The 17,893-nt window shown below is 39.8% G+C and overlaps 1 protein-coding gene and 2 long non-coding RNA genes across 5 annotated transcripts; all 3 read right to left on the minus strand.

Moving 5' to 3' along the window:
* Positions 1 to 1,037: 1,037 nt before the first annotated feature.
* ackr4a (atypical chemokine receptor 4a) lies at positions 1,038 to 6,873 on the minus strand. Of its 2 annotated transcripts, none has more exons than XM_030403935.1 (2): positions 6,760 to 6,873; positions 1,038 to 3,843 (listed from the first exon to the last, which is right to left on the minus strand). In XM_030403935.1, the coding sequence occupies exon 2, from the start codon at positions 3,832 to 3,834 to the stop codon at positions 2,719 to 2,721; it is 1,116 nt and encodes a 371-aa protein (XP_030259795.1). In that variant the 5' UTR covers positions 3,835 to 3,843; positions 6,760 to 6,873; the 3' UTR covers positions 1,038 to 2,718. The 2 variants fall into 2 exon arrangements, with proteins under 2 accessions (XP_030259795.1, XP_030259794.1); XM_030403934.1 differs by lacking the exon at positions 6,760 to 6,873 and adding an exon at positions 6,202 to 6,320.
* A 7,019-nt stretch (positions 6,874 to 13,892) lies between these two features.
* Positions 13,893 to 14,573, minus strand: LOC115573026 (uncharacterized). The gene is made up of 3 exons (XR_003982204.1): positions 14,372 to 14,573; positions 14,207 to 14,284; positions 13,893 to 14,089 (listed from the first exon to the last, which is right to left on the minus strand). It is a non-coding gene; the product is annotated as an uncharacterized LOC115573026 (long non-coding RNA).
* A 2,338-nt stretch (positions 14,574 to 16,911) lies between these two features.
* On the minus strand, positions 16,912 to 17,526 carry LOC115573168 (uncharacterized). 2 transcript variants are annotated; one of them, XR_003982232.1, is made up of 3 exons: positions 17,389 to 17,524; positions 17,228 to 17,305; positions 16,912 to 17,112 (listed from the first exon to the last, which is right to left on the minus strand). It is a non-coding gene; the product is annotated as an uncharacterized LOC115573168 (long non-coding RNA). The 2 variants fall into 2 exon arrangements; XR_003982231.1 differs by having other exon boundaries at positions 17,228 to 17,526.
* Positions 17,527 to 17,893: the final 367 nt, after the last annotated feature.

Consider the following 17,893-nt stretch of genomic DNA (forward strand, 5'->3'; position numbering starts at 1 on the left):
CACAGCATCAGATCTTCTACAAGGAAACACTTATCTACTCTCATGCTATTTCCCTTAGGTACTGGAAACCGCAGTTCTTAAATTACTCTTCAGTCAAATTAGTTACTTTATTTACACAGCTTAAAAGCTATAAACTTGTTCTTGAACCCAACTCTCTTAGGGAAAAGCCCAGTTTTTGACCCATCCAACCACCTCCTGCCTCGGTCTTTATGCTACTGTAGTGTCAGTAGAATAAAGAGCGAATCATACTTGGAAGCATAGGGCCACTGACCAGACTGCAGTGTTTTGACGTGCTGCCACTGAGAACAAACTGTAGTTGCAAATCTGAGGGTACAAAAATGATGTGGAGTTCCTCTAGGCTCTATTCTTGGTCCTCTGCTTTTCAACATCTACATGCTCCCGCTGGATAAAAGAAAATAACAAAATATCATACTTTAAATATGCTACCAAAACGCACATTTATGTAACAAAATCACGGGTTGACTGGTCCCCATACAAGAATTTAGCAAGTGTATGTAGAAAGTCATTGACTGGCTGTTATCAAGTTAGATATAGATAAAATTGTCTTCATACACTCTTTAAATTCCCATTAAATATATCTTCTTAATGTCTTTCTGTCTTATGTAAATCAATATGAATTGCACTGTTATCGAAAGTTGCTATACGAATAATTCCTTTTAAATAAGGCAGTGTTGTAACAAGTCTGCAAAGGTTGGCAAGATTAGCAGTAACACTGACTTATCTAAATATGTGAAGAGTCCTAATGCTGGACTTGCTGGCTACAGCTGCACTTTTCCTTATCACTTTGTAAAAAAGGCCTAATTAAGTTGTTTTCCAGTCTGTTGTGCGGACTTCTCTGTGTGATCACAGATAAACTGTAAAGTACGTATGCAGTTAATTCATCTCAGATGTTAGGAGGAATTCGGGAAACAACAAATCTCTGGCTTTCCTTCATGAAATCACACTAGATGTAGATCTGGCACAAGACTCTGCAAGAAACACCACCAGTGCAATAAAAAAAAAGCTTTCCGATATGCTTCAATCTGTGGTATCTTTTAATTTTCAGGAAATAAAAGTTGTCTTGAGCTGAGGAAACAAATGTATGATCAGAAAATACACAGGTCAAGTGGAACATTGTTAAAGACCTACTTCTTCATGTGGTGCAGGCATGTGTGCATGTGTAGTATGTCTGGTGTACAGCAGATGTGTAGCATCAAGTGGATCAGGAGTATTTACTTCAGTTGATTAAAATTCAAACAAGCATCATTTCAAACAAGCAGTTACTTAGTTCTAGCTCATACATAGTTTCACTAATAGCTCTTGTTTTTCTTCCTCTATTTCACTGTATAATGTGTCATGAACAGTATCAAGTATCGGCTTGAATCATAGTTGTCCTTTGTTCTGTGTGTACAGCTGGAAATGTTTTGAATGTCTCTTGTGAAATCCTGGAAGCCGATCTGTTACCTCTTTGATTTGGATAAACAAAACCAAATCAAGCCTGTGAGGCGATCAGCAGATGAAGTTTTAGATTCTGATAACACTTTATAATAACCATCATTAATAAATGCTTAATTAAACTTGAGTTATTTGACAGTTGACAATGAGATGTTTTATTAACTGTTTATTAGGCAATTGTTCATGACGAGGCTGCAGATAATTGTTATACTCTTTTGTGAATGTTTAATAAATACTGTGCAGTTCATCCATAAACATTATTTGACTGGCCATTATAAAGATGCAACTTTTGTTTATAAACATTTACAAATGTTTAATACATGTTTATAAAACACTGAAAATCACTGACATCTTGCTACAATACAGTCAAAAGATAAAATACCTTCAGGTCCAAAACTGACAGAACATAAGCAACAGCAACAGCAACAGCAGCAGTAGCGTCGGTCTGGCAGTCCACCACTTTGATCCAAACTATAATAAACTACTGGACAGACTGACATGATATTTGGTCCAGACATTCTTGCTCTCTCTCTTTAATCTAATCGCATCATAAGGTCAGAATGTTCTATTCGTCCCGACGCCAAAAAAAGGTTTTAAAAATCGACTAAATAAATCCAAACCGAACAAATTACTCCTTTCATTCATCACTCGCTTGACAGAATATTTTTTTTTTCTTTGCTACTCGGAAGTGAAATTCAATGTACACATCACTTTTTTTATTGGTGGTATGTGATCGGATTGTAATGCTACGTAAAGAAATGAGACCGTCCTGTCTCTCTCAGTTGCCTACACAAGACTTTGGACAATTTGTCTAAGTTGTTTAATGCTGCTGGACTGAGGATGTGACTTCATGCACATTCTCGGGTGCCTCGTCTCGGTGCCCCCATAGTAGGAGAAATGGAGTCCACTAACAAAAACTAACAATCTGGGTCGGATCTTTCATAGAATAAATGTCCTTTTCAATTCATCCTCAGAGTGCCGAGGATGAATTAAAGAGTCTCACAGTCTGAGGAGAGAAGCTGTTGTGTTGTCTCCTGGTAGAGAATGGTGGCACTTTCTCTCCCTGTAGCTGCTTTAACGATAACACGGCTTCACAACAACAACCTCCTGTTTGAAATGTTTTACTTTAAATGGAATTTTTGTGCCAGTTAATGATTTCCACACACACTGCTGCTGCTTCCTAAAAAACAAACTTCCCAAAGCACTTGCATCCAGACTTCTTCTGAACTAAATAAGTGATTCTGATACACGTGTTTCGCTGTCTCATATAGAGAATGTGTTTGTCTCTTGGGATGCACTGCGGGAGTTGTACGACATGTCCATGCCTTCCCCCTCTGCCGCATTCTCTGTCCTCTTCGTCCTTCTTCTCTTCTCTCCAAACCTCTTGGCCACTTTCATCATGTGCTGCCTGAAGGAGGACCCCACGAAGGCGTAGAGGACGGGGTTGAGGCAGCAGTGAGTGAGGGCCAAGCTCTCCGTCACCTGAGCCGCCTGATCCAACACTTTACTCGTCCCGCAGTGGGTCACCAGGGCGTAGACCGAGTCCATCGCCCTGTACACCTTCAGCACGTTGTAAGGCAGCTGAGTGACCACGAACACCCCCACCACTATCAGGAGAACTCGGACAGCTCTACACTTCTTGCTTCTGCTCTCGACGGGGAGGCCCTTTAGTGCTCGGCCAACGTTCCAGTAGCAGATCACCATGACCAGGAGAGGAAACAGGAAGCCAAGCAGCACCTCTGCCATCTCCAGGGCGGCTTTCCAACCTCCACCCATCGACGAAGGGTAGATAGCCAGACAGATGTTCCTATTAGACGCCCACCTCACCTCTGAGAGAAACAAATCAGGAAGGCCGAGGATGAAAGCCGTCGCCCAGACGACCAAACACATCCTCCAGCAGTGTCTCCTGGTGAACATCCTCTGCAGCCGCCCTCTGTGGTCTCCACCCTGCGCCCTGGCTAACGCTAAGTACCGATCCAGGCTGATGCAGGCCAGCAGCAGCATGCAGCAGGTGAAGTTGACCGTGTAGCAGGCCGACACGATCTTGCAGACGGCCTCCCCCAGCTCCCAGCCCCTCGCTGCATCCGCTGCCCAGAAAGGCAGCGTGAAGAGCAGCAGCAGGTCGGCCACAGCCAGGTGGGTCAGGAAGGTGTCCATCATGGTCTTGAGGTGTTTGTGGTAGGCGTAGACAGCCACGACGGCGGCGTTTCCAGCCAGGCCCACCACCAGACACACAGTGTACATGATGGGGAGGAAGACGGCTGCGAAGGAACGGACGTCCCCTTTCTCACAAAGGGTCACGTAGTCGTCGTAGGTGAAGTTGATGCTGATGTTTTCATGGTAGTTGTAGTCGTCCTCCTCTAAGACGTCCATGTTCATCAGATGAAGCTGTGAAGGGAGGACGACATTTTGAATTACTCCTTTACTTAAAGCCACAAGCAGCAGTCCATTCCCGCCAGTTAAACAAAGGTTAGCTCGAAAATGACTCAGACTTTTGCCTTATATCTCATAATGCTTATAATTCATAATCATTACATTTTATCTCTTATTTTCAACATTTCATTCCATAATCTTAACTTTTTTTTTACATAAATATGACTTTTTCTCTCAGTTTTCGACTTTTACTTTCTTATCCATAATTCTGACTTTTATGACCTAACTATAACTCCTATCTCACATTTATGACTTAACCATGGGAACAACTTTCATCAAGCTTGGTTTTCATCTTAATTCTTTTCTTTAACTGAAAAGACTTAACTTAAATGAGCATCCATATGAGCCAGCGTCTGGACTTAATGTTCCCATAACAATAAAGCTTTCAGAAAGTCTGTCTTCATTTTACAGCTGGACTGGAGCTAGAGTTGGCCCCAGAACAGGAAAATGGACACGAAACAAACCTCAAGTTTGTAGAGAAACATCTCAAGGAGGAAAGCTGAAGACCGTGCATGATTTTGTGATTGTATTCATTCTTGTGCCCTGATAACATCGATGTCAACATACTTTGCTTGTTGACTTTTGGACATCGTGTCCTGACCTTAATTGACCCTCCCTGTTTTACCCTCGCGAAGATAAATAATGTGGGTTTTTTGCCTCCCTTCCCTGTGATACGTTCAAAGGACAGAGGAGGATACTGTACAAAGTTTACACAAGTGCAGGTTGGATAAGCTATCAAATTTCCCTGGAGATCCCCTGGCTGAGATTTCTCCTCTATCTGAATTAACTTGCTGGAGATAAAGAATTTTGCATTTGAAGCTGAGTGACTGATTGTTAAAGTACTTCCCATACTTTTTACAAGACTGATAGTATAATATCCTTGTAAGTGTTGATACATTAACACATTGATATTTTTTTGTTTTTGTTTACTTTCATTTTTGGATCATTTTGGCAGTATTAATGCATAGTGCATTGATTTGGCAAAGGTGTTAGTTGTTTTTTCTTTTCATTCCAACCTCAGTTCTTGTCTACAACGCACTGTGTATATTAGAGGCAGCCAACCCAGTACAGATTAAAACCATGCATCCCATGTTATCAGGCTTTCATTTTGTGGTCCTGGATTTTGTGGTCCATTCGTTACTGTATGTGATGATAACTGCCAGGGGAATGATTATTATGTTTTGTTTGAGTGTAAAAGAAATATTTGCCAAAACACTTTGTTAATCATCTGTCTATGAATAAACTGTATACGGTTTTTGCTGATAACGAAAAGGCTGCTGGTAAACAAGGTACATTTATGAGTCATTATGAATGCATTTGAATAGATTTTGTGAATTAAGTGGAAATGTGGACAACAAAGTCAGCTCTTCTGGTCCATCAGATCCAGTCCGGGGAGCGACTGACAGCTATGTGAGCTGCCCGAGCCAACAGTCTCTGCAATTACTTCATCTTCGGAGTGAATCAATCTGTGTGTAGCGTAACAATCTCTAAGTCTTAGTCCTAAATTATTTCTTTGTTACTAAAGCTGATTCTAAATTACAGTCTCACCACTTCATCTACACAAGGCGTGTGGTCGAGGCAGTCACATGTCCTGTAGTCTCACATGGTCGACTTGAATCTTGAAATGTCAACTTTATCTCGACATTTCAACAAGCCCATAATGAAAAAAAGAAACTTCCTCCTCTTTTTTTCTCCCTCACCCCCTGACCCTAATACTCTTTTGTAGATAAAGACCACATTGAGCACAAAAAAGGCTCCATGTAAAAAAAAATGCCATTAAAAAATAGTATATGTTGAGTATACGGGAAATAACATTTTGTTTGAATGACATCATGTGAATTAACTTGTATTCAGAGGGTTAAAATCTTGTGAATTAACTTATATTTGGTAGTTATTACCAGGACGGATGTTGGTTGAAAAATTTAACCCAGTTAAAGTTACAATTATATCAATATATCGTATTTTTATGGCATTTTTTTTACATGGAACATTCTTTTTTTGTACTAAATGTGTTTCTTTTTGTTTTTTTGTTCTACAAAATGCGACTTTACAGATGGCTGCTTCAGCAAATAGTCACATCCCACCACAGAGTAAATCTTACGGACGCAACCAGCATTAAGTAACGTTAATATAAGGTAATGCTGAAGTAAATCAGCAGCTAAAACTGAACCCTGTAAAAATACAACAAACGCTTCTTAAGCCAAACTTGCACGAACCGGTGCATCAGCTGAGGCGTCACAACACAGACAGACAGACGATAATAACAATAATAACAATAACGACGATGCTGCGTGATGTTTGATAGATACTCACGATGTGTCATTCGCCAGTCCGTCCCGGAGTGTGTCATGGAGGATCCAAAGTTTCTAGTTTTTTTTTGTTTAATGGCTTTCTGAGGGGTTCGTTTGATTCCACGCCCAGGACGCGCAGCACACGTGGGCGGGGACATAAAAGACAGATCCTCTACCTCACTACATATAAGATTTGGCTTTGAAAGCAATGGATATGTCTTCTGTGCAAATGATGTTGAAAACAGCGTTTTAACTGAAGGTTTTAAAGCAAAGCCTGGTAACAACTGATGACAGATCTGCTGTCATCAGCTGTGATGGCAGCGCAGGACAGAGGGAGACATAATCAACCCCACACAAGATCCAAGGGAACACTGAACTCCTGTCAGCACTTTTTCATCTTAAGAATTTTAACTTTTTATAACTGATTTTTTTTTCCCCAACTAAAACACCAGATGGAGCTGCCATCCTGTATCTTATGCACCACTTAAAGATACACTACGTAAAGCTTTTACAGCACAGTATAAAAGTCACTGTGACTTGGCTCGAATGGCATTTAAATCAGCACAGAAACCAGTCTTACCTCCAGTCTCTGCTTTGTTTCTCCGACCAGAGAGTTAGTCACTGGAATCAGTCCAGTCTGAAGTCCGGCTGAGTCGTGTGGCTCCACACGCTGTAAACACACTTCTCGGAACGATGACTCACAGAGAGCGTGAATGAAGTCAAGTGACAGGAGACAGAAACCAAGTTACAACCAAACCCTCTGCTTGAGGTGTTTATTGAGGAAACTATTTTTTTGTTTTTTTAAACATGCACGAACATGTTGACACTGACACAAAATCACATGTGTTGACGGCATTTCAGCAGCAAAGGATCACCAATAAGTCTGACACGTATGCCCATACAAATTAGATGACATAGAAGATGTCTCTCAATATTGAAATATGATATGTATTTTGGAGCCACTTAAAGCAAGGACCTGTGGTTTCTTGTCCTGTGTTTCAATGTAACACCCACACCCTTTTTTATAACTGCACTCCAACTTAAGTGTTTCTTTTGCATGCTTCCCCAGAGGCCAAAGGTGGAGCTGCACATGCCAGTAACGGCCCTGATCAGCACACACTCAAGTCAGCCTAGAGAAAAGTACGGAAGCCCTGAGGGACAATCGAGAATTTGATTTTTCTGGTGATCCATTTTCTGAGTCTGACCTAAATTATTTTCCCTCTGGTGTTTGTGACTTGCGATCTGATGAACAGAGAGAAAAAAAGAAAGTTTTGCCAGGAGAATCTTTCTAAGTTCCCAATTTTTTTTTTTCCATCTGTGAAAATGTGAGAGAAAGAGAGTCATATTTTTTGTCATGCGAGAAACTGAGTAATTTTTTTTCTTCAACAAGAAAAGAAGCTCCTTGTGTAATTGAGTGAAAAAAAGTGTTTTCTTCTGTACAAAAAAACTGTGAAAAAAATGTTGCAACTCTGTTTCACACATGAGAAAAATGTATTTCTGAAAAAGAAAAAATCCACATGTTTTTATAGCTATAAACACAAATAAGGAAGAGAAAGAGAAAGGCAATTTTTTTTTCCCCCCACCAAATCGCACGACATTACCACTTAGAAAATGGACCACCAGAAAACACCAGTGTGATGGTAGAAACATATTGTTCAACCTGAAAACAGAAACTTTGATGACATCCACCTGTTTGTGTGCCAAGCAGGAAACCATACACAATATATGATTTGAAAATCTTTTATTCAGTTGATAATCAAATTACTGCACATTACATCAGCCCTTGAGCATACAGCATACTCATCTCCACTCCTCTACGTAGTATGGCAGCTCAAGAAAAGCTTGTTTTTCAGATGCAGCAGTGAAAGCGTCTGTTCGCTTATCGTGCTACTGCAAACTGCTCCTTATTTCCTGCTATGTCCAGTTGGTCATTGGTCTAAACGGTAGGAGACAGAGAGAAGGAAACTTTAATTTAAACAACAACAGACTCATACAGCTGTCATCAGGTGATGAGCGCATTGAGAACTGAATTTCACTCAAACTAAAGCACCAACCTGATCTGTTTTGCCGAAAAGGTTGCATCCCCCGGGTCTTCTCCAACAGCCCAGCCATTTTTTGGGCTGTGGCGTTGCTGCCGGGCGTGTTTCCTACAATACAAAGTGAACAAATAAAGTATTAAATTGACAGAAAACCACCTTCTTCAGTCAGAGACCAGCAGTGGGTCTTCTTACCGGATCAAGACGCAGAAGCTGTTCTTGATTATCTTCCACCAGAGCGGCTGCGTCAGCAGCAGTGAAGGCTGTGATGAGCAGGAAAGACAGACACAACAGCAGCACAACTTTCTCCATGGCTGATGAACTAGAGGGTCTGACACACACACAGGTCTTAATATACTGAGTGCCAGCCAACCACAGCGGAGGACGCAACAGCATAACAACTGTTTACATCATCAGAAAGACGTCAGGGGAAAATTTAACAAACCACACCTTTAACAGAAATATCAGAACTTGTACTTATTCTGGTTTGGCTGGACAGTTGGGTGTTTACACTATTATGTCTTCCTGAATGTCCTTCTCCTTCTGCTCTGTCTGTCAAAGCACTTTGTAAAGTCTGTTTTTTCTGTTTGTAACGGGGCTATGTAAATAAAGCTATTCATAATATGTTCTGTCTGCGTTGTTTCATAGGAGTGGAAACAACATATCGCCTTAATTACATTGAATCTCAAGCATAATTTGGAAAAATATCAAACTCAGAAAGTAGGTAAGGCAGAGAAATTCAACTCAGCTTTTGACCAGAATACTTTGATGAAAACAAATTGTATTAATTGGCAAATTAAAAACCTTTACTGAAATCACAACTGTATGCAGCCGTCATTGTAAACATGTAAACATGTTTTTTTCAACATGGTATAATATTTAAGTTCAGACTCCTCAACATGGAATCATTACATCTTTGATGGTCCAGTGCCGACATGTTTGCTCATTACTGCTTTTGTTATATATGTTATATAAAGTACCCACAAGTCATAACTGGGTAAAAGTAAAGATATCATATTAGAATACTAGTTTCGTAAAAGTGAAAGTCACCTATTCAAACAATATTTGAGTTAAAGTGATAAAGTGGTCTAATACTAAATCAACTTAAGTATCAAAAGTAAAAGTAATAAAAGACACATTTACATGTATGTATTGTACATACTGTATACTGTGGGTCGACTATCTGATTTTCAGTGTTTTTCTGATGATCAGAATTAGTGTTTATTTTATCAACTTGCGAATCAAATTTAAAAATGCACCTTGGCCATGATGCAGCCTGTAATCTGTAAAATAACTAGTAACTAAAGTATCAAATAAAGTAGTGGAGTAAAAATACAATATCTGTCTCTAAAATATATGGAGTGAAAGTAAAAGGTAGCAGAAAACGGAATTACTTAAGTAAAAATGTACAGTCTTGAGTAAACGTACTTAGTCACATTCCATCCCTGCTGTATTGAAAACCTTTAAACGTTGCATCCTTTGAGTGTTACAGTGTTCCTGTCAGCTCCCAGTGTGAGGTTGTTGTTCTTGAAGGTGACTTCAGTGGTTTCAGTATTGAAGTTCAGTTGTTGGGAGGCTGACAAACAGAAGTTGTTGTAGGACCAGTTTGCAGAGTCTTACATGGCCTGTTTCTTCTTCCGTCTGCACTTTTGGAGTGATTTAACCACATGTTATGTTGTCGTAATCTAAGTATTTGCACCACCGGCCAGTTAAGCAACCCAGGTTGTTTACTTCTCCTCCTTCACAGTCCCTCTCATGACGACTGATCGAACATTTAAAAACAAAAAAACATCTTCTTCTACTGTTTCACTAAACATTAACATCTACTGTTTAAAATGTGTGGGTGTTTCGGCTGTTAGCGGGATGTGTTTGAGAAATACGTTTTTGTCTCAAGTGAAACATTGATTTCTTCACACTGGCCACGATCAGCTGTCTTCTTAATGAAAGTCCTGTCCTTGTTAAAACTCTCCTCCCTCCCTACCTGGACTTGTGGTTCTTTATACTACTACAGCTGTAATACCTTATGTTGGCAGTGGTTCCCCTCTGGCCATCCCTCAGGGGAACCACTGTCTGGAGTGCACACTCACTGTATTCTCTCACTTATAATGACACCAGGAGAAATTAGCCATTATTACGAACAGAAAGCCACCTTCTGTTCAAAATCACTTGCATTAATCTATACAGTAACCCCAGTGAAAAATCAAAACCACACAGTTTGAATCTGCACCACTGCAGCTCCACCATCAACTGACAGGCTCGTCAGTGATCTTATTAGACTGAGAATGATTGTTGATCCTTTGACAGGGGAGCAGGCTGCTGGCCATCTCTAGTACACACAGTAGCTGTTGCTGTAAAACACGTCACGAAGGCTGTCTGACTCCATCTAGTGGTCGCGTTACGCAGCACTTAGGTTACACAGAGAACATTAAACTACACCGTACAAGACACAACACGTTAGCAGAGTTCTTTAATTCCTCTGCTCTGTTTCCTTCATTGATAACTTCTTTAGGAACAGACAATTGAATGAGAATTAGAGCGGAGATAAATGAATCACTCTGGACGCAACAAACAAACTCCTGGAGAAAGAGTAAGGAGCATCACCTCCTGCTACACACCTGAGAGTGTCAAGACGAAACCACCAACTTCATTACAAAAAATCAGATGCCAAGAATTTACATCCACTCAGATCAAATTCTCCTCCAAAAAGCAGAAACTCTTTTTGCATTTCCTTTATAGTTTAAAGTTGCATTATGTAGATTTTGGAGAAGAAATGTTAATCATAGGGGAAAGATCTTCATTGATTGATTTTCATGCCTAATTAAACTCTCTTTGTTTCCATGACTGAATACACTAAATAAAGAAACTGACCTTAAAAGGACAACACAGGTTCACACTGTTTTACTTTGTAGCTAGAGTGGCAGCAGAGTTTATGAAATAGAAACAAGCAGTTTTCTGAGGACCTTATTTTCCTCTGAGAACAGCTTGTTTATCAGTTATTGAGAAACCAATGAGTTTGTATTATTACCTCATTAATATCAAAATTCTGAGTTTGAAGTTCCTTCTGCATAGCACCTCTTTAAAGACCAGTGTGGTGGTAAAGTGCAGAAACATAATGTTTAACCTTAAACAGAAACTTTGATAACATCCATCCGTTTCTTGCGCCAAGCAGAAAACCATACACAGTGTATGATTTGAAAATCTTTTATTTAGTTAATAATCAAATTACTGCACATTACATAAGCACTTGAGCATTTAGTATATTCATCTCTACTCTTCTACGTAGCATGGCGGATCTGGAAAGCTTGTTTTGAACTTCTGTTGTTTCAATGCAGCAGTGAAAGCGTCTGTTCCCATCATGTTACTGCAAGATGGCCTTTATTTCCTTAATCTTATGCTGTTTACTTAACTCTGGTTGGACAGTGGTCTAAAGGGTTGGGGACAGAGAGAGAGATACTTTAATTTAAACAACATCAAACTCATACAGCTGTCATCAAGTGTTGAGCGAATTGAGAATTGAATTTCACTCTAATGAAAGCAGCAACCTGAGGTTTATGTGCGAAAATGTTGCATGCGCCTGGATTTCCCCAACAGCCCAGCCCAGACTTGGGACTCACTGTTGTTGCCGGGCATGGTCCCTATAATACAAAGTGAACAAATAAAGAATTTAATTAACAGAAAACCACATTCTTCATTCAAAGACCAGCAGTGGGTCTTCTTACCAGATAAATACAAAGAATGGGTAGTTGTCTTTGATTTTCTTCCACCAGAGCGGCTGCATCAGTAGCAGTCCAGCCCAGCCCAAATTTGGGCCTCACCGGTGTTCCCAGGCATAGTCTCTACAATACAGAGTGAACAAATAAAGCATTAAATCCACAGAAAACCACCTTCTTCAGTCAGAGACCAGCAGTGGGTCTTCTTACCAGATAAGGACAGAGTCGTTGTTGTCGATGTTGTTGATTGTCTCCCACCAGAGCGGCTGCATCAGTAGCAGTGAAGGCTGTGATGAGCAGGAAAGACAGACACAACAGGACCAGCAGCACACCTTTCTCCATGGCTGATGAACTAGAGAGCCTGACCCACACACAGGTCTTAATATAATGAGTGCCAGCCAACCACAGAAAAGGAAGCAACAGCATACCAACTCTTTACATCATCAGAGAATGTCAGGAAAAAGTCTAATAAGCCACACCTTTAACAGAAACATGAGGCTTTTATTTTATTGTTCTTTGTTTGTATTGCTTCAATATGATTTTGACCTCTTTTAAAATGATTTCTATTCCATTTACTTGTAATTATTCTCATTGACACTATATAGTTTGCATTTTGTGCTTTGGCCTTCTAGTTTAAACTTGTCCTTATTCTGGTTTGGCTCAACAGTTGGGTGTTTGCACTATAATGTCTTCCTGAGTGTCCTACTTTTACTCTGTCTGTCAAAGCACTTTGTAAACTCTGTTTTTCTGTTTTAATGGTCCAATCAATATATATAAAGCTATTGAAAAAAAAAATGTGTTCGGGTTTTTTAAAAGAAGTGGAGAAAGTATATTGCCTTCATTACATTGAATATCAAGCAAAATTTGGAAAATAGACATAGCACAAAAAGTAAGGAAATTTATGTTGGGTAGATTATGTATTTGTTGTAACAATGCTTCTTGGCAATAAATCTTATAACTTTTGAAAGCCTGTTTATTTCCCCTTTATATGGTACCACATTTGTAAGGAACATGCATTTGTGGGATGAGCAGCAGAGCTGATTAAGCGGGTCGCACCCATAAAAATTAGCCAACTCTTCCTTGACAAACAGCTTATAAGATTAGATGGACTTTATTTATCTCACAACGGGGAAAATCACTTGTTACAACATCTCAAGATGCAATAAGTACAGAAAACAAGTCAGACAAATATGTATAAAGTAAGACTGAAAATAAATAGAAAAAAAAGACATTTACAAAATTATTATTATTTACAGCATGGAGTGCACACTCACTGCATTCTCTCATTTAAAATGAAATCGGGAGAAATTAGCCGTTGTTATAAACAGAAAACCACTTTCTGTTCAGAATCACTTGCATTCATCTATACAGTGACCCCAGACCACCAATGCAAACAGTGAAAAATCCAAACCACACGGTTTGAATCTGCACCACAGCAGCTCCATCATCAACTGACAGGCTCGTCAATGATCTTATTTGACTGAGAGTGATTGTTGATCCTTGGACACGAGAGCAGCTGCATCAGTTGATGTGATCAGCTGGAAAAACCTGCAGACACAACAGGTACAGCAGTACAGGTCTGTCAATTAACCAGAGTTTAACACAGCTGTGAAATACACAGGTGTGTATCCATCCACTGCTGACTGATCTCTAGTACACAAAGTAACTGCTGCTGTAAAACACAAAGGCTGTCTGACTCCATCTAGTGGTCACATGACGCAGCACTTAGAGAACATTAAACTACAGCAGACAAGACACCACATGTTAACAGAGATGTTTAATTATTCTGTCCTCTTTCCTTCATTGATAACTTCTTTAGGAACAGACAAAGGGAACAAAAAAATAAACAGTGTTCTTTTATAACATCCAACACATTTGCAGTTCGTGGCTGAGGACACAACCTGAGGATTGAGACATCCGCTGTGAGAGATTCTGTTTGTGAGCCAAGAAGGAAACCAAACACAACATCTGATTAGAAATCTTTTATTTAATAGAATATTAAAATGACTGCACAATACATAGGCACTTTAGTAAATATTCATCTCCACTTCTGTACATAGCGTGGCGGCTCTGGAAAAAAGCTTGTTTCTCAAATGCAGCAGTGAAGGAGGATGTTCTCATCGTGTTACTGTAAGGAGATCTCTGTTTCCTTAGGCTTGTTGGGCTAAAGGGTTGGAGACAGACAGAGACATATTTTAATTTAAACAACAAACTCATAAACCAGCTGTCATCTACCTTTTAAGATATTAACGTTTTACTGCGAGTAAAGAAACAACCCGACCTTTACCACGCCAGGAAAAATGCTGCATCCTGGTCTTCCCCAACAGCCTAACCAAAGTCTGCAATTAGGTGGTTTTCCCTACAATACAAAGTGAACAAATAAAGCATTAGATCAAAAGAAAACCATCTCCTTCAGTCAGAGACGAGCAAGTGGAGTTTTAGATACCAGTTTAAGACACAGTCGTCGTAGTCGTCCTCTTATTCTTCGTCTCTTATTCTCTCCCACCAGTGTGACTGCATCAGTAGCAGTAAAGGCTGTGATGAGCAGTAAGGACAGACACAATAGGACCAGCAGCACACCTTTCTCCATGGCTGATGAACTAGAGAGCCTGACACACACACAGGTCCTAATATAATGAGTGCCAGCCAGTGTCAAAAGAGGAAGCAATGGCATAACAACTCTTTGCATCATCAGAAAGACGCCAGGGAAACATTTAACGAGCCACACCTTTAACAGAAATATCAGAACTTGTCCTTATTCTGGTTGGACAGTTGGGTGTTTACACTATAATGTCTTCCTGAGTGTCCTCCTTCTTCTGCTCTGTCTGTCAAAGCACTTTGTAAAGTCTGTTTTTCTGTTTTTAACAGGGCTTTATAAATAAAGCTATTCATAATATGTTCTGTTTGGGTTGTTTTATAGGAGTGAAAACAACATATCGCCTTAATTACATTGAATCTCAAGCATAATTTGGAAAAATATCAAACTCAGAATGTAGGTACAGCAGAGACATTCAACTCAGCTTTTGACCAGAATACTTTGATGACAACAATTTGCATTAATTGGCAAATTAAAAACCTTTACTGAAACCCCAAATAACTTTTTTTGTATCAGTGTGAACATCTAAAAATATTTTTTTTTTAACATGCTATAATATTTCGGTTCAGATTCCACAACAATGAACCATTTCACCTTTGACTGTCCACCACTGATGTGTTTGCTCATTACTGCTTTTTAATGCTATATAAAGTAAAGATATCATATTAAAATATTAGTTTGGTAAAAGTGAAATTCACCTATTCAAACGATATTTGAGTTAATGTCATAAAGGATCTAATATCAGATTAACTTAAGTATCAAAAGTACAAGTAAAAGTAAATCAAACATATATTTACGTGTATGTATTGTACATACTGTATACCATGGGATCTGATATTCAGCATTTTTCTGATCATCAGAATTGGTGTTTATTTTATCAACTTGCAAATCAAATTTAAGAAAGCACTTTGGCCATGATGCAGCCTGTAATCTGTAAAATAACTAGTAACTAAAGTATGAAATAAAGTAGTGGAGTAAAATGTACAATATCTGCCTCTAAAATATATGGAGTGGAAGTAAAAGGTAAGAGAAAATGGAAATACTCAAGTAAAAATGTACAGTCTTGAGTAAATGTACTTAGTCACATTCCATCCCTGCTGTATTGAAAACCTTTAAACTTTGCATCCTTTGAGTGTTACAGTGTTCCTTGTCAGCTCCCAGTGTGAGGTTGTTGTTCTTGAAGGTGACTTCAGTGATTTCATATTAAAGTTCAGTTTTTGGGCGGCTGACAAACAGAAGTTGTCGTAGCAACAGAGTCTTACATGGCCTGTTTCTTCATCCGTGAGCGCTTTTGGGGTGATTTAACCACATGTTATGTTGTCGTAATCTAAGTATTTGCACCACCGGCCGGTTAAGCAACCCAGGTCGTTTACTTCTCCTCCTTCACAGTCCCTCTCATGACGACTGATCGAACATTTACAAACACAAAAACATCTTCTTCTACTGTTTCACCAAACATTAACATCTACTGTTTAAAATGTGTGGGTGTTTCGGCTGTTAGCGGGATGTGTTTGAAAAATACGTTTTTGTCTTAAGTGAAACATTGATTTCTTCACACTGGTCATGATCAGCTGTCTTCTGAATGAAAGTCCTGTCCTTGTTAAAACTCTCCTCCCTCCCTACCTGGACTGTAATACCTTATATTGGCAGTGGTTCCCCCTGGCCACCTCTCAGGGGCACCACTGTCTGGAGTGCACACTCACTGTATTTCCTCACTTATAATGACACCAGGAGAAATTAGCCATTGTTTCTGACAGAAAACCACCTTCTGTTCAAAATCACTTGCATTATATATACAGTAACACCAGACCACCAAAAACCACACAATCCATACCACACGGTTTGAATCTGCACCACAGCAGCTCCATCATCAACTGACAGGCTCGTCAATGATCTTATTAGACTGAGAGTGATTGTTGATCCTTGGACACGAGAGCAGCTGCATCAGTTGATGTGATCAGCTGGAAAAACCAGCAGACACAACAGGTACAGCAGTACAGGTCTGTCCATTAACCAGAGTTTAACACAACTGTAAGATACACAGGTGTCTATCCATCCACTGCTGACTGATCTCTAGTACACACAGTAACTGCTGCTATAAAACACAAAGGCTGTCTGACTCCATCTAGTGGTCACATGATGCAGCACTTAGAGAACATTAAAGTACAGCAGACAAGACACAACATGTTAACAGAGATGTTTAATTATTCTGTCCTCTTTCCTTCATTGATAACTTCTTTAGGAACAGACAAAGGGAACAAAAAAATAAACAGTGTTCTTTTATAACATCCAACACATTTGCAGTTCGTGGCTGAGGACACAACCTGAGGAATGAGATATCCGCCGTGAGAGATTCTGTTTGTGAGCCAAGGAGGAAACCAAACACAACATCTGATTAGAAATCTTTTATTTAATAGAATAGTAAAATGAATGCACAGTACATAGGCACTTTAGTAAATATTCATCTCCACTTCTGTATGTAGCGTGGCGGCTCTGGAACAAAGCTTGTTTCTCAAATGCAGCAGTGAAGGAGGATGTTCTCATCGTGTTACTGTAAGGAGATCTCTGTTTCCTTCAGTTAAAAAGTCGGGCTACAGGGTTGGAGACAGAGAGAGACATACTTTAATTTAAACAACAAACTCATAAACCAACTGTCATCTACCTTTTAAGATATCAACGTTTCACTAAGTAAAGAAACAACCCTACCATTACCCTGCCAGGAAAAATGCTGCATCCTGGTCTTCCCCAACAGCCCAACCAAAGTCTGCAATTAGGTGGTTTTCCCTACAATACAAAGTGAACAAATAAAGCATTAGATCAAAAGAAAACCATCTCCTTCAGTCAGAGACGAGCATGTGGAGTTTTACATAGTTGTTCTCTTATTCTTCGTCTTCGATTCTCTCCCAACAGAGCGACTTCATCAGTAGCGGTGAAGGCTGTGAAGAGCAGGGAAGACAGACACAACAGGACCAGCAGCACACCTTTCTCCATGGCTGATGAACTAGAGAGCCTGACACACACACAGGTCTTAATATACTGAGTGCCAGCCAATGACAAAAGAGGAAGCAGCGGCATAAAAACTCTTTGCATCATCGGAAAGACGCCAGTGGAAAATTTAACGAGCCACACCTTTAACAGAAATATCAGAACTTGTCCTTATTCTGGTTGGACAGTTAGGTGTTTACACACAAGAGCAGCTGCATCAGTTGAGGTGATCAGCTGGAAAAACCTGCAGACACAACAGGTACAGGTGTGTATCCACCCACTGCTGACCGATCTCTAGTACAGACAGTAACTGCTGCTGTAAAACACAAAGGCTGTCTGACTCCATCTAGTGGTCACGTGACGCAGCACTTAGAGAACATTAAACTA

The sequence above is a fragment of the Sparus aurata genome, chromosome 21 (assembly GCF_900880675.1).
Source record: "Sparus aurata chromosome 21, fSpaAur1.1, whole genome shotgun sequence".
NCBI lineage: Eukaryota > Metazoa > Chordata > Actinopteri > Spariformes > Sparidae > Sparus > Sparus aurata.